General features: G+C 59.8%; 1 protein-coding gene and 1 long non-coding RNA gene across 2 annotated transcripts in view; both read left to right on the forward strand.

Moving 5' to 3' along the window:
* The first annotated feature begins 2,152 nt into the window (after positions 1-2,152).
* Positions 2,153-12,929, forward strand: part of SEMA7A (semaphorin 7A (John Milton Hagen blood group)) — a 28,230-nt gene continuing 17,453 nt past the window's right edge. The window contains exon 1 of the mRNA XM_059857945.1: positions 2,153-2,335. Within this exon, the coding sequence (XP_059713928.1) occupies positions 2,221-2,335 (115 nt within the window). The 5' untranslated portion in view covers positions 2,153-2,220. The remainder of the gene's footprint in view (positions 2,336-12,929) is intronic.
* LOC132333149 (uncharacterized) lies at positions 4,032-8,782 on the forward strand. Its single transcript, XR_009488072.1, has 2 exons — positions 4,032-5,342; positions 5,930-8,782. It is a non-coding gene; the product is annotated as an uncharacterized LOC132333149 (long non-coding RNA).

Genomic DNA, 12,929 nt, shown 5'->3' on the forward strand with positions numbered 1-12,929 from the left:
TCAGCAGGGTCCCTCTGGCAGTGTCCCACCTGCTTTGTGGCACAGCAAAGGTCCTGCCTGGCTTAGCCAGGGCTGAGATTTCTCTTGTTGTTCCTTTTTTTCCGTGGAAGATCTGCCCTCTTGGTGGTTCCAAGGGTCACATTCCTGGCTGAGGGAAGGTAACAGATCTGTTTTTGTGGATAAAATCACCACAAGCCTGCTCGGGTGCCAAGTGCAATCTGAGCTCTCTGGGTTGCCTGGGCCACAAACATGATGAATAAAACTGTTCTTCTTGGGGAAAAAAATCTGTGCTTCTGACAAGATTCCTGGGGGAGGCTGCCTCCTGATCCGTGCTGGAAGCGAGGCGCATGATCTGGGAGAGAGCTGCTCACGAGTTGTGCTGGGGAAATTCTGATCCCAGAGTGGAGCAGATGGAAATTTCTGCAAGAAGGGGCTGAGCTGCTGCCTGGAATCTGATGCTGCCTGCTCCTGAGCTACCAAACTCAATCTGGGAGCTCGTTCCCTGCTTTGGGAAGGGTGTTCTTCATTCCAGCAACTCCTGCACACCGGACCGGGCTGGAAATAGGCTCTGGGGAGCTGTGCTGCTCTGGAGGGTTGGGACTTGTGTTCCCGGGACTTGTGTTCTCCACATCCTGCCCATCTCCTGGAATCTCTTTCCCAGCTAATGATCTCATGGTTCTGGGAGCCAGGCTCCCCCCTGGCTGCCCTCACCCTTCCCTGTGAGGCTGCCCAGAGCAGCTGGAAGTGCTCCGGGACAGTCTTGGAGCACCCTGGAACAATGGGAGGTGTTGGACACCAAGGTCCCTTCCACCCAAAACACTCCTAAAATCCTGAGGGACCTTGCATCCTGAAAACTCCTTTTTCGGGAGTGTTTTTAGGGGAAAACCCCTCCTTTTTAAGGGGTGTTTTTCGGGAAGAAAATTCCATTTTCAGGAGGTTTTTTTGGGAAGGAAACTCTTTTTTTCAGGAAGAAAACTCCTTTTTTTTCCTGCTGGAAACCAAGTGATAACGGGGTCTGGCAGCTCAGGGAGCAAACAGGGACCTGCAGCTGCCCCCGGGGCAGTTCGGGCTGAGCTCAGAGCGCTTCAGGGCTGGAAATCACCATGGCTAGAAGCGAGCTCGTGTCTTCCCCCTGTAATTACCCCTGTAATTACCCCGGCAGCTGCGTGGCCGAAGAAAGATGAACCCACACGCACAAAGAAGCAACGGGAAATCCCTGTGGCTCCTTCAAATCCACCATTAGCCGGCTCATTAATTTATTTTTGCTCCTTTCAGCGTGCCCCCCTTGCCCTGCCCCTGCTCGTCCCTCCAGGAGCGGAGCGGGGCCGGGGCCGAGCTTCAATCGCTGCTTTAAAGGGCGCAGCTGCGGCTCCTTCCCGGTGGGCTTCTCCCATTCCGGTCACGTCCCGGCTCGCTCTTCGTGCTCGGAATGCCCCGCTCCTCTCATTAACCAGAGCCACAAAGGCTCCCGGGCCTCCCCGGCGGGACCTTGGCGACAAAAAAGGTGACCGTGCCACCCGCGGGGTGTCCTTTAGGGGAGCAGCCGCGTCACCGAGGTTCGGGATGCTAGGGCAGGGCTCACCTTCCTGCCGGCTCCCGGAGCGTGACATCCACTCGGGGATGTCGTTCCCTGCCACGTGTGCTCGGGAGAGGGGGTGTGACAGCGCGGGGAGCCCGTGGTGACACTCAGGCGTCCCTAGGAGTGGTCCTTTCCTGCTGGCCCTGCTGCATCCCGCTCCTCCCGGGTCCAGCTGCGTGGCTCCCCATCCAGCTGTTCCCCTCCTGCCACCGCAGCTGGCTCAGGGCACAGCCCCGTGTCACACCACCCCCTCTCTGCCCCTGTTCTCGGCCCTGTTTCCGTTCCCTCTCACTAGTCCCAACCTCTGTTTCCCCTCCGCAGCCCCCGCGGGAAGTTCTTCTCAAACCCCGGCCCAGCAGCGACTTTTCCGCTGGGGACAAAGCCACCAACCCCCGCACCTTCCCCTCACCGCGGAGAAGGAGGAAAACCCAAAAAAACCCCCAAACCCGCCCGGTAAAAGCTGTGCCGGAGCTCAGGTGCGTTTAGGCGAGCTGCTGGGGGGTTTACTCCATCTTTTCCTCCGCAAGGCCCGCCCTCCCCGCACCATTGGCTGCGCCCGGGTGCTCGCAGCCTTTTGTACGCGGGGAGATGCAGCTGTCAGCCCGCCCGGCCGCCGATCCCGGCTCGCTCCCGGACTAGGAATGGGCAGGAGGAAGTCGCCTGTTGCCCTCCTGGTGGCCCTGTGGCTCGGCCAGCTGGGCACGTGGGCAGCGGGGCGCCCCAAGGTGAACCCCAGGATCATCGCGGCTCCCCAAGGTGAGTCCCGGGCTGCGCCCTCGGGATGCGGCTGCTCCCCGCGCCGGCTCCTTCCTACCTGGGGCTCGTCCTTTGAGCACTCGGGTTATTTTTATTGCTTTTGTGTCCTCGGGGAGGCTCTTGGCTCTCGTTAAACGCCTGTGGGCTGAGGCTGTTGGCTTTTAATTGGCTTTTTAGACCGTTCTTTCTTTTTTTTTTTTTTTTTTTTAATGTTTTAAAAGCATTTTCCTACGAGCTGGGGACATTAAAGGCTGTCGAAAAGCATTTTTCCCCCCTGTCTGCTGGATATATTAACGGCTGTCAAAAAGCTCTGAGACATTTCCTAACTTGCAGCTCTCCAGAAAGGAGAAGTGTATATTTACATAGTTAATGCACTTATTTATGTGCTTGAACTCACCCTGCTCGCTGCAGACGAGTTTGGGGAGTAAATATTTGCCGAGGAGCGCTGGTCTCGGGGGAAAATTTACAAACGGCACGTAAGGACTTTGTAACCAGATTGGATCTGGGCGAACCCGAACAAAGAAATGTTTTCAAGGCTCCGAGCCTGGTGTGTCGGCGCTGGTTTCATCCCGAGTTTTGGGATGAATCCCCTCCGGGCTGGCTGGAACAAAGACCCCGTTGGCTTTGCCGGGCGGGCTCTGCAGCACAAGGGCTCCTCTGTTGCTCCCCATTCCCTGGCAACTTCCGAGAACGCCCATTTCCCCCGCTTCGTTCCGTGCCATCTGTTCTCCTCCGCTGGCATTTGCGTGCCCTTCCCCGGGCTGGCAGCGCGGCTCGGGGGGTGCTGGCCGTGTGCGCGGCTCGGGGGTGGCCTCTGCTGTCACCTTGTCACACAAAGGGGAGAGGCACCGGCGCGCAGGGCAGGGGAGGCTGCTCCGCTATGGCGTCACCGGCGGTGGCTGCGGGAAGAGGGGACGGGAGCTGCTGCTCCGGGGACATTCCCCCTGTTCCCTACAGCTGTGGGGTTCGGAAATCGAGGGGCAGGGAGGGATGGAGTGGCCGATCCCCACCTGTGTCCCTGCACAATGCTGTCACTCGTTGCTCACCCGTCCGTGTCTGGGTGGCACTGAAGGCTGCTAGCACCTGTCACCGAAACCAATCAGGGCGTTCATCTGCTCTCCTTTCTGTGCTTATCTGTGCCTGTAATTATTTCGGAGAACTCGGGAGGGCCCCGGGCCAAGCGGGATTGCAGTCAGGGAGCGATGGGAGCGAGCTGCGTCCTATTTCACATCTCCTTGGTGTCACCTCTACCCTCCCGAAGTAGGGCAGTGGGTGAGCGAGGAGGAGGAGGATGAGGAAACGGGCTGGGGGCTGCTGTGGCCGCGAACCCCCGCTGAACTTCCCGGTGGCCCGGGCGCACTGTAAGCTCAGCATGCTCAGCGTTCCGGGCTCAGCACGTGGCTGCCGCAGCTGCAGCCGGCTCCGAGCCCGGCCCTCGCCAGTCGTACGGGGGGAGATGGAGCCGCAGGGCTGATTTCCAGCTCGTAGGGCTGCTTTTCGGCTCGCAGGGCTGATTTCCAGCTCAGCCCCCCGTTCCTGGGGGTGGGGAGTAGCGCTCCGGGCCCGCTGCTGCCTTTGCAGTGGTGCAGGGCTGGCCCTGGGCTCTGCGGGAGCTGGCAGCTCTCCCCTAATTAAATTTCTTCCACACCAAGGCCCCGCACAGGCAGCAGGTGATGCGGCTCGGCAAAGGCACCTCCACGTGTCCCAGCCCCGAGGAGGGCGAGGGTGCGGATTTGTGGGGCTGGGCAGAGCCGGGCTCTCTGCAGGAGCCATCCCTGCCTGCCTGCAGCGCAGGAAATCGGGCAAAGCTGCAGCCGCTTTTCCCTCCCTCGGCCTCGCTCCCCTCACCGGCACCGTGCACAGTGAGTCTGTGACACCGAAAGGCTCAATTCCACCGGTTTGGTGACATCTGGAGCTTCCCAGGGTCCACCAAACCCTGCCCTCCCTGTAGCTTTGGCCCCCAGTCCCAGTAAGAAATATCTGAGGGGACTTGGGGATCTGGGACAAAACATCCCCAGGCTGAGGTGGCACAACCCTGGGCTCACCCCTGCAGACAAAGGAGCACCGCGGGCCTGTCCTGCTGCTCGGAGCTCCTGCATGAACAATTCCCATCACTCTGGAGCTCAGCGTTCTGCAGCTCCGTGGCCCCTGCAGCCCGCACAGGTGGCCAGCTCCAGGTGGCCATGGGCAAGTGGTCGCTGCAGGATTCCCTCCTCTCACTGAGCCCGGAGCAAAGCTCAGCTCCACATCACTGCTCGAGGCATTTTTGCCTCGTTCTCTTTGCAGGCTGACCCGGGAGTGTTCCCGGCCGCTGCCCTTCCCCGTGTCCTGCGGAGAGCTCCAAGTTCCTGCGGGCTGGGCCTCACGGAGCGTTGCCATCATTCCATCCCTCCTCATCCTCCCCTGCCTCCCTGGATTTTCCCCTGCCCGGCTGGGCTGCGCTTTGCCAAAGGTGCGGCCGCATCCCACACGGAGCTTTCTCCGCGTGTCCCGGGGCCGGGGGAGGGTGACAGCGGAGGGGACAGCCCAGCCCGGCTGTCTCCTGACCGGAAAGTCACCGAGCATCGCAAAACGCTGAGCGTGGCACGGAGCCTGGGGCGGGCTCGGGCTGCTGCAGCCCGCGGCCTTTGCAGCGCAGGCTGGGCTGGAGCTGCTGCCGCGCTCAGCAATTCCTCCCTGCTCAGCCACACGTGCAGAGCGCCGAGGAAAACTCATCCCACCGCGGGGTGGGCTGGGCTCCGGCTGTTTAATTATTCCCAGCTCATTAACAGGTGAGCTGGAAGCCGCAGGCAGCAGAGATAAGGAGGTTCCCGAGGGAAAGGCAGGATTATGCACTTGACCCTCGGCGGGGTGAGCTGGCTCCAGCCCGCTCCAGGGTACAGCGAGCTCTTGGATTGGCACTTCTGGGAATCCGCCTGGAACTGCTCCTGGGCTTTGCTAGGCTTGGCTGCCTCCCTCACTGGGAGAGCTGTGTCAGCAGGGCTGCCGGGGAGCTCTCCGTGCCCTGGTATGGCGGGGCTGGGTCCCCCCGGAACCTTCTGGAAAGAGCTGCGGAGGGCTTGGGATCAGGGATGGAGGGACAGGATGCAGGGAATGGCTCCCACTGGCAGAGGGCAGGGGTGGATGGGATGTTGGGAAGGAATTCCCGGCTGGGAAGGATTTCCCAGAGAAGCTCTGGCTGCCCCTGGATCCCTGGCAGTGCCCAAGGCTGGGTTGGACATTGGGGCTTGTAGCACCCTTGGACAGTGGAAGGTGTCCCTGACCATGGCAGGGCATGGGATGAGATGATCCTTGAGGTCCTCATCTCCTCCTGTTGTGGCAAACGAGGGATTTCTGGTGCCAGCAGCAGCTTTTCTCCTCGGTGACAGCATCTCTGGGTTTTTTTGTGGTCCCGTGGTGTGAAACATCTTTGTAGGACACTTTCCCACCAAGCTCTCAGAGCATCACCATTTCCAGGAGAAGCTGCTCGCTTTCCCAGCAGTGCTATTTTCTCCTTTTTCACAGGGTTGGGGGATGCTGGGAACTGAAAATGTTGGTTGGGGAAGGAAGAAAAAAAAAGAAAAAGGAAAAAGAAATATGTTTTGCTGTGCGCAGATTGAAAAAGAAGAAAAGCAAACCAAACAAATGGAGTGAATCACAGGCACCTCCTGTTGCAAGAGCACGACACAAAAACAACAGGCAGGGCACGACTGATGGAAGTTGTGGCTGGAAAAAGGAGCCAGATGCAAATTCCTGACCAAACTCCCAGCTCTGCACCAGCCAATTTGGGGACAGAACTGCTGAAAACCGGCCTGGGAAGGTGTTCTGTGGGTGATGCAGTCGGTGCCTTAAATGGGACAGACTAAATTTAGACCTGAGTGCTTGAGTACAAACTAAATCTAAGCTTGAGCATGGAATAAATCTAAGTCCAAGGTGCTTTTTAGGGAAAATCTCGCACGCTAAAAAGGGCTGGGAGGTGAGCGAGGAGGGGAAATGGGTTCCAGCCAGCTCCGTAGCTATTCCAGGCTGCTCCAGAAATAGGGCTGGTTCCTCCCGCTGGACACCCTTTTGCTGCCAGCCCCGGCCCCACCCGCGTGGCACGCCGTGGGAGCAGGATGTGAAGGTGTAATTGAGGTGTAGGGTGACACAGCCCTTAATGACAGCTCAGCCTCTGTCACCTGTCCCCTCCCCGCCTTGGTTCGCTAGGTCAGGGCAGCGATGATTCCGCGTCTCGTTATGCACTGGGGGCAAATCTTCCCGTCTGGCAGGTGGGAGGGACGAGTTTCGGGAGTTTCCTTGAGGAATTCGCGGCCGGTCCCAGGCAGACCCCCGCCCGCCCTCGCAGTGCCCTGGGATCTCTCGGCGTTTTGGGAAGTCTGCTTTCACATTCCTGCCCCCGGGGTTTTCCGAGGCTGGGGAATGCGGAGCTGCAGTCGGGGTTGGACGTGAGGGGAATGGGAAATCCGTGTCCCGGGTCAGCGGGCACACAGAGAGTGCTGGGGAGGGCTCCAGGGCATTCCCTGGCACAAACCCGGAATGGCCCGGGGCTGGCATCCACCTGGAGCGCAGGCCGGGTGTGGGAGGTGTCCAGCAGCAGGAGGGGGCTGGAAGGGCACGGTGGGGCCATTCCTGATCCCTCTGGGAAGGGCCAGGCTATTCCTGATCCCACTGGGAAGGGCACGGTGGGGCCATTCCCAATCCCACTGGGGTCCTTCCCGATCCCACTGGGAAGGGTGTGGTTGGGCCATTCCTGATCCCACTGGGAAGGGCTTGGCAGGGCCACTCTTGATCCCACTGGGATCCTTCCTGACCCCACTGGGAAGGGCACAGTGGGGCCATTTCCAGCCCCACTGGGATCCTTCCCAATCCCACTGGGAAGGGCACCATGAGGCCATTCCCAATGCCTCTGGAAAGGGCACGGCAAGGCCATTCCCAATCCCAATGGGATCCATCCTGATCCCACTGGGAAGGGCACAATAGGGCCAGTCTCAATCTCACTGAGATCCTTCCTGATCCCACTGGGAAGGGTGTGGTTGGGCCATTCTTGATCCTACTGGGATCCTTCCCAATCCCATTGGGATGGGCATGGTGGGGCCATTCCTGACCCCACTGGGATCCTTCCCAATCCCACTGGGAAGGACATGGTGAGGTCATTCCTGACCCCACTGGGAAAGGCATGGCAGGGTCATTCCCAATCCCACAGGGAAGGGCATGGTTGGGCCATTCCTGATCCTGCTGGGAAGGGCCTCACCTGCATTCCACAGGCATAAAACCGCTGGATCTCCCCACTCAGATCTTCCCTGGGGGACACCAAGGTGGCCGTGCCCTGTGCCCACCCTTGCCCTGGAAGGGTTTTCCAGCTGTGGGGAGCTGGGATAGGGAAGTGGATGGAGCAGGGTTGTTCTGCTGCTGGATGCTCCTGGAGCTGCTCAGGGCAGCTTTTCCCCCTGGAAGGCCTTTCCTGGGAAATCAATGCGTGTGTTTGACTTTCCTGGGCTGGGAGGGGCTCCCCGGATCTGCCGAATCCATCCTTTGTTGCACTGACACAACATCCAGCAGTGCTTGTGCCATTGTTGGATAAAATTCCATCATCGCAGCCTGGGACCAGCGCTGCAGAGTGGAGCTTTTGGGAAGTGGCAAAACCTGGCTCTAAATTTAGCCCCTGCAGCCGTGGGGTGCAGCCGGGAAGGCCGGACCTGCCGGATGGCACAAATCCACGGAATCAAAGGCTCCGGCCTCGCCTTGCAGCTCCAGTGCTGCATAATTATGGGGGGAGCGAGACTGGGGCCGTGTTAGTATTCATGGAATCGCTGCCGAGCCCGCCAGCCAGGAGTTTGATGTTTAATAAGGAGAATTCCAGCGTTCCCGGAGCGTGGGGTGAGCAGAGCCCCGGCTTTGAATCCAGGGCTTGTTCCCTGTGGGGTGCAGGTTAGGGGTCTCTTTTGTTGCTGGCTGAGTGGGTGCTTGGGATCCATTCCAGCTCTGCCTTGGAGCAGGGATATCGGCAGCACAGCTCCCAGAAGAGCTTTTGGGATCTCAAATCCCAATTCCAAACCAAAAGGGTTTTTCCCACCCCCCAAGGCGCTCCTAGAAATAGCCCGGGAATGCTTGACGTGCCAGGATATTTCCTTTCGGAGAGTGCCTCTGAAAAAGCGCGTTTGTGTGCTCCGAGAGTGCTCTGCAGCGTGGCCCTGCCGGGCATCGGGATGGCCGGCTTTTGTGGGATGGATTATCCCTGCTAATGCGGGCTCCATTGTCTGCCCGGCTCGGGAAAAGCTGGGAAGGGCAGCGAGCTCCCCAGGGCACGGCGAGAGAGCAGGGACAGGGTGGAAAAGGGGCAAGGGGAAAGCGGGACGGAGGAATTCCCATCTGGAGTGGCAAATCCGGCTGGGTGAGGATGTTGGTGGTCCCGCAAGGCCGTGCCCTTCCTCGGAGAGGAGCTCGGAAGGGCTGGGGAGGCAGAGAACAGATGAGATAAGAAAGAAAGAGAGAACGCCGAGCTCTGTTGGCGGGTGATGAATCGCTGCTCATTTCCAAAGCGGCTCGGGGAGGGGTGGATGAGAAACTCCGGATGAGCCCCGGGACCGCTCGGGGGGGATGAGAAACTCCGGATGAGCCCCGGCACCGCTCGGGGGGGATGAGAAACTCCGGATGAACCCCGGGACCGCTCGGGGGGGATGAGAAACTCCGGATGAACCCCGTGGCCGCGCCTTGCCGAGATCTCGGGGTGAGACAGAGGTGTGATGTGGCTCAGGCTGCTCTCACATCTCTTCTTTTTGGGGTTTCCTGCCAGCTCCTGGGCTCCTTAGGGGGGTTTTAGGGCTGGGTGTCCCTCCAGTCCCTCTCTCCCTGCCTGTGCTGGTTCTGAGTGAGCAGCTAGAGCTTCCCCCAGCTGGAGAATGGGAAGGAAAGCAGCCCGCAGCCCCACTCCCTGCTTTTGGGAACCGCAGCCTTTCCTGCAGGATGGAGGGAACGGCAAAATTCCCGTCAGGGCTTTTACCCAGCCCGGGCTGATGGGAAAGCACTTTGGAAAACCTTTTAATGCTCCTTGCTGGGATGCGGCTGCGGGGAGGCATCGCTGCGAGCCTGGCCCCTGCCCTTCCCTGCCCCAAGGGCACGAGAGAGGCTGGGCTGGCTTGGGAACACCTGGAATTCCACCGGGACTCGCTGGTCCGCGTTCCAGCCTCGGGCTGGGATGGACACACAGCCGTGGCAGGGAGCTGCGCGTTCCCCGGCCGAGCGAAGCAGGGAGTGGCTCACTTCGGCCAGAAGCTTTATGTCTGGTTTCCCCAGGAGATTTTGGGGGTCCCTGCTCCTTTCAAGGGCAGGGGAGAGCAGGAAAGCAGGGACAGGTGGCCACGATCCTGTCAGCTCCGAGCTGGGCAGGAGAGGGGAACGTGGAGGGAATGAGAGCCCAGCCAGGGTGGGGTTTGAACCCCAAGGGAGCTCCTGGGGGTTGGGACAGGAACGTGGAGGGAGTGAGAGCAGGGTCAGGGTGGGATTTGGATCCAGAGGGAGCTCCTGGGGGATGGAACAGGAAGGTGGAGGGAGTGAGAGCAGGGTCAGGGTGGGATTTGAATCCGGAGGAAGCTCCTGGAGGTTGAGACAGGAGTGTGGAGGGAATGAGGGTGGGATTTGGACCCCAAGGGAGCTCCTGGGGGATGGAACAGGAAGGTGGAGGGAGTGAGAGCCCAGCCAGGGTTGGTTTTGAACCCGGAGGAAGCTCCTGGGGATTGGTACAGGAACATGGAGGGAGTGAGACCGGGGCCAGGGTGGGATTTGGACCCCAAGGGAGCTCCTGGGGGTTGGGACAGGAACGTGGAGGGAACAAAAGCAGGGCCAGGATTGGATTTGGACCCCAAGGGAGCTCCTGGGGGATGGAACAGGAACGTGGAGAGAGTGAGAGCCCAGCCAGGGTGGGGTTTGAACCCCAAGGGAGATCCTGGGGGTTGGGACAGGAAGGTGGAGGGAGTGAGAGCAGGGTCAGGGTGGGATTTGAATCCGGAGGAAGCTCCTGGAGGTTGAGACAGGAGTGTGGAGGGAAAGAGGGTGGGATTTGGACCCCCAGGGAGCTCCTGGGGGATGGAACAGGAACGTGGAGAGAACAAAAGTGGGGCCAGGGTGGGGTTTGGACCCAGAGGAAGCTTCTGGGGGATGGGACAGGAAGGTGGAGGGACCAAAAGCAGGGTCAGGGTGGGGTTTGGACCCCAAGGGAGCTCCTGGGGGATGGAACAGGAAGGTGGAGGGAGTGAGAGCAGGGGCAGGGTGGGATTTGGACCTGGAGGGAGATCCTGGGTGCTGGGACAGGAAGGGGGAGGGAGTGAGAGTGGGGCCAGGGTGAGGTTTGGACCCAAGGTTGCTCCTGGGGGATGGGACGGGAAGGTGGAGGGAACAAGAGCAGGGCCAGGGTGAGGTTTGAACCCAAGGGAGCTCCTGGGGGATGGAACAGAAAGCTGGAGGTGTTACTGTCACTTCTGCTCTGCTGCTTCTGCTTCCTTTGTGAAATGACTCAGGCTGGGGCACGGGGCAACCTGAAACACCACAGGGCTGCCCTGGGGTGATCCCTCAGCCCTTCCTTCCAGGCTCTCCTTCTCCAGAGGGGTGTCCTTGGGGACTCTGGGGGAACAGGACCCTGCTCCTGAGGTGCAGCCCTGGCAGAGGCTGGGGACAGGAGGGCACAGCAGAGAGGAAGTGGTCTCCTTGCATTTCTTGCCTTTTGCGTTTCTCCTTTTGCCTCCTTCTCAGAAACCCGTCCAGAAAATGTGAAATGTGTCACTTCTCACGAGGTGTGGGATGGTGCTGGGACCTCACAGTCACAACCCTTCAAATTTTCCCTGGCAGGTCAGAGCAAACCTGCCCAAAACTCCTGAAGTTCCTCGTTTACAGTCAGGCTGTTCCTATAAAAAGCCCCATTGCTGCAGGCTCTGTCCCAGGAGCCTGCTGAGGCTGCCTGGGGCGTCCATCCCATGGGAACGGGGCACTCCTGTCCCCGCTGTGTCACCCCCCCTCAGTGTCACACTGTTCCCTTTGAGCAAAGTCACGCTGGAAGGAAAACTTAGCACAGCAGCTCCTTGGAGACATATTTCCTCTTCCTGAAATGCCTCAATTTGGGAATTTATAGAATGTCTAAAAAAAAAAAAAAGAAAAGAGAGAGAAAATGCAGCTTGGCTTCTTGCTGGAGCTCGGGGAGGAGGGAGGTGTGGTGAATCCAGCCCTGCTCTGGGGACAGAGGGGAACCTGGGGTGTCCCTGTCCCTCCTGGGAGAGGGTGGGAAATGCAGGGATTGTGCTCCTGACCTGGCCTGGCCTGAGGGAATGACAGAACTCCGGCCACACTGCGGAGTTCGGGAGCTGGGATGGAGTCCTGAGTGACTCAGGGAGTGGCCCTGAATCACATGGCCGGGAAAAGGGGACCTGGGCTGCTGTCACACATCCTGCGGGAAGTGGGACTGGGACAGGGACTGGGGTCACCACATCCAGACTGGCACGAGGACAGGGATCGGTGTCACAGCATCAGGAGTGGGACAGAGATCAGTGTCACTGCATCGGGAGTGGGACAGGGATCTTGGTGTCAACGTATCCAGACTGAAAATGGAACAGGGACCGGTGTCACTGCATCGGGAGTGGAAGTGGGACAGGGACTGGTGTCACCGCGTCCAGGCGGCTCCCGGTGCTATCCCAGCAGCGGGATCGATGTGAAGCGCCGGGATTGCTCGCCCTGACTCAGAGCCGGGATGAGGGCGCAGGTGACATCCAGGGACACTCCCACATTCCCAGCTCTTCAGTCAGCGTTTCCTGCTGCCTCCAGCGCCGATCCCAGCCGGACGCGCTGTCACCGAGGTGGGAACGTGTCACGGCGGTGGGGAAAGGAATGCGAGCTGGGGAATGTTTGGAGGCTGCGCGGGCAGCGGAGCAGGTGGCAGTGCCATCGGGGCCACCGCGAGTGACAGCGCTGCCACGCTGTGTCACAGCGACACTTCCCGGGGCCCGGCTGCTCCGCGGCGCTGCCAGCGCTCGGCACCGCGCCCGTGCCAATCCTGGTTCCCCGTGCCAATCCCTGTTCGCCCCGTGCCAATCCCGGATTGCCACGTGCTGGCGGCTCGGCCGCGTGTCCCCGTCCTGCGACAGCGACAGGAGAGCTCGGGGTGGCACAGCTCAGCCGAGGGACGGGCAGTGCCAGGGGAGGGAAAGGGCAATTCCAGGGGAAGGGCAATTCCAGGGAAAGGGCAATTCCAGGGGTAAGGAATTCCAGGGAATGGGCAATTTCAGGGGTAAGGAATTCCAGGGAAAGGAAATTACAGAGGAAAGGGCAATTCCAGGAGTGGGCAATTCCAGGGAAAGGGCAATTCCAGGGTTAGGGAATTCCAGGGAGAGGGAATTACAGAGAAAAAGGCAATTCCAGGGAGAGGGAATTCCAGAGAAAGGGCAATTCCAGGGGAGGGCAATTCAAGGGAATGGGCAATTCCAAGGGCAGGGAATTTCATAGAGAAGTGCAATTCCAGGGGAGGGCAATTCCAAGGGCAGGTAATACCAGGAGAGGGCAATTCCAGGGAAAGGGCAATTCCAGGGAAGGGACAATTCCAGGAGTGGACAGTTCCAGGGCCAGGCAGACTCCC

This window comes from Haemorhous mexicanus, chromosome 13 (assembly GCF_027477595.1).
Source record: "Haemorhous mexicanus isolate bHaeMex1 chromosome 13, bHaeMex1.pri, whole genome shotgun sequence".
Taxonomy (NCBI): Eukaryota; Metazoa; Chordata; class Aves; order Passeriformes; family Fringillidae; genus Haemorhous; species Haemorhous mexicanus.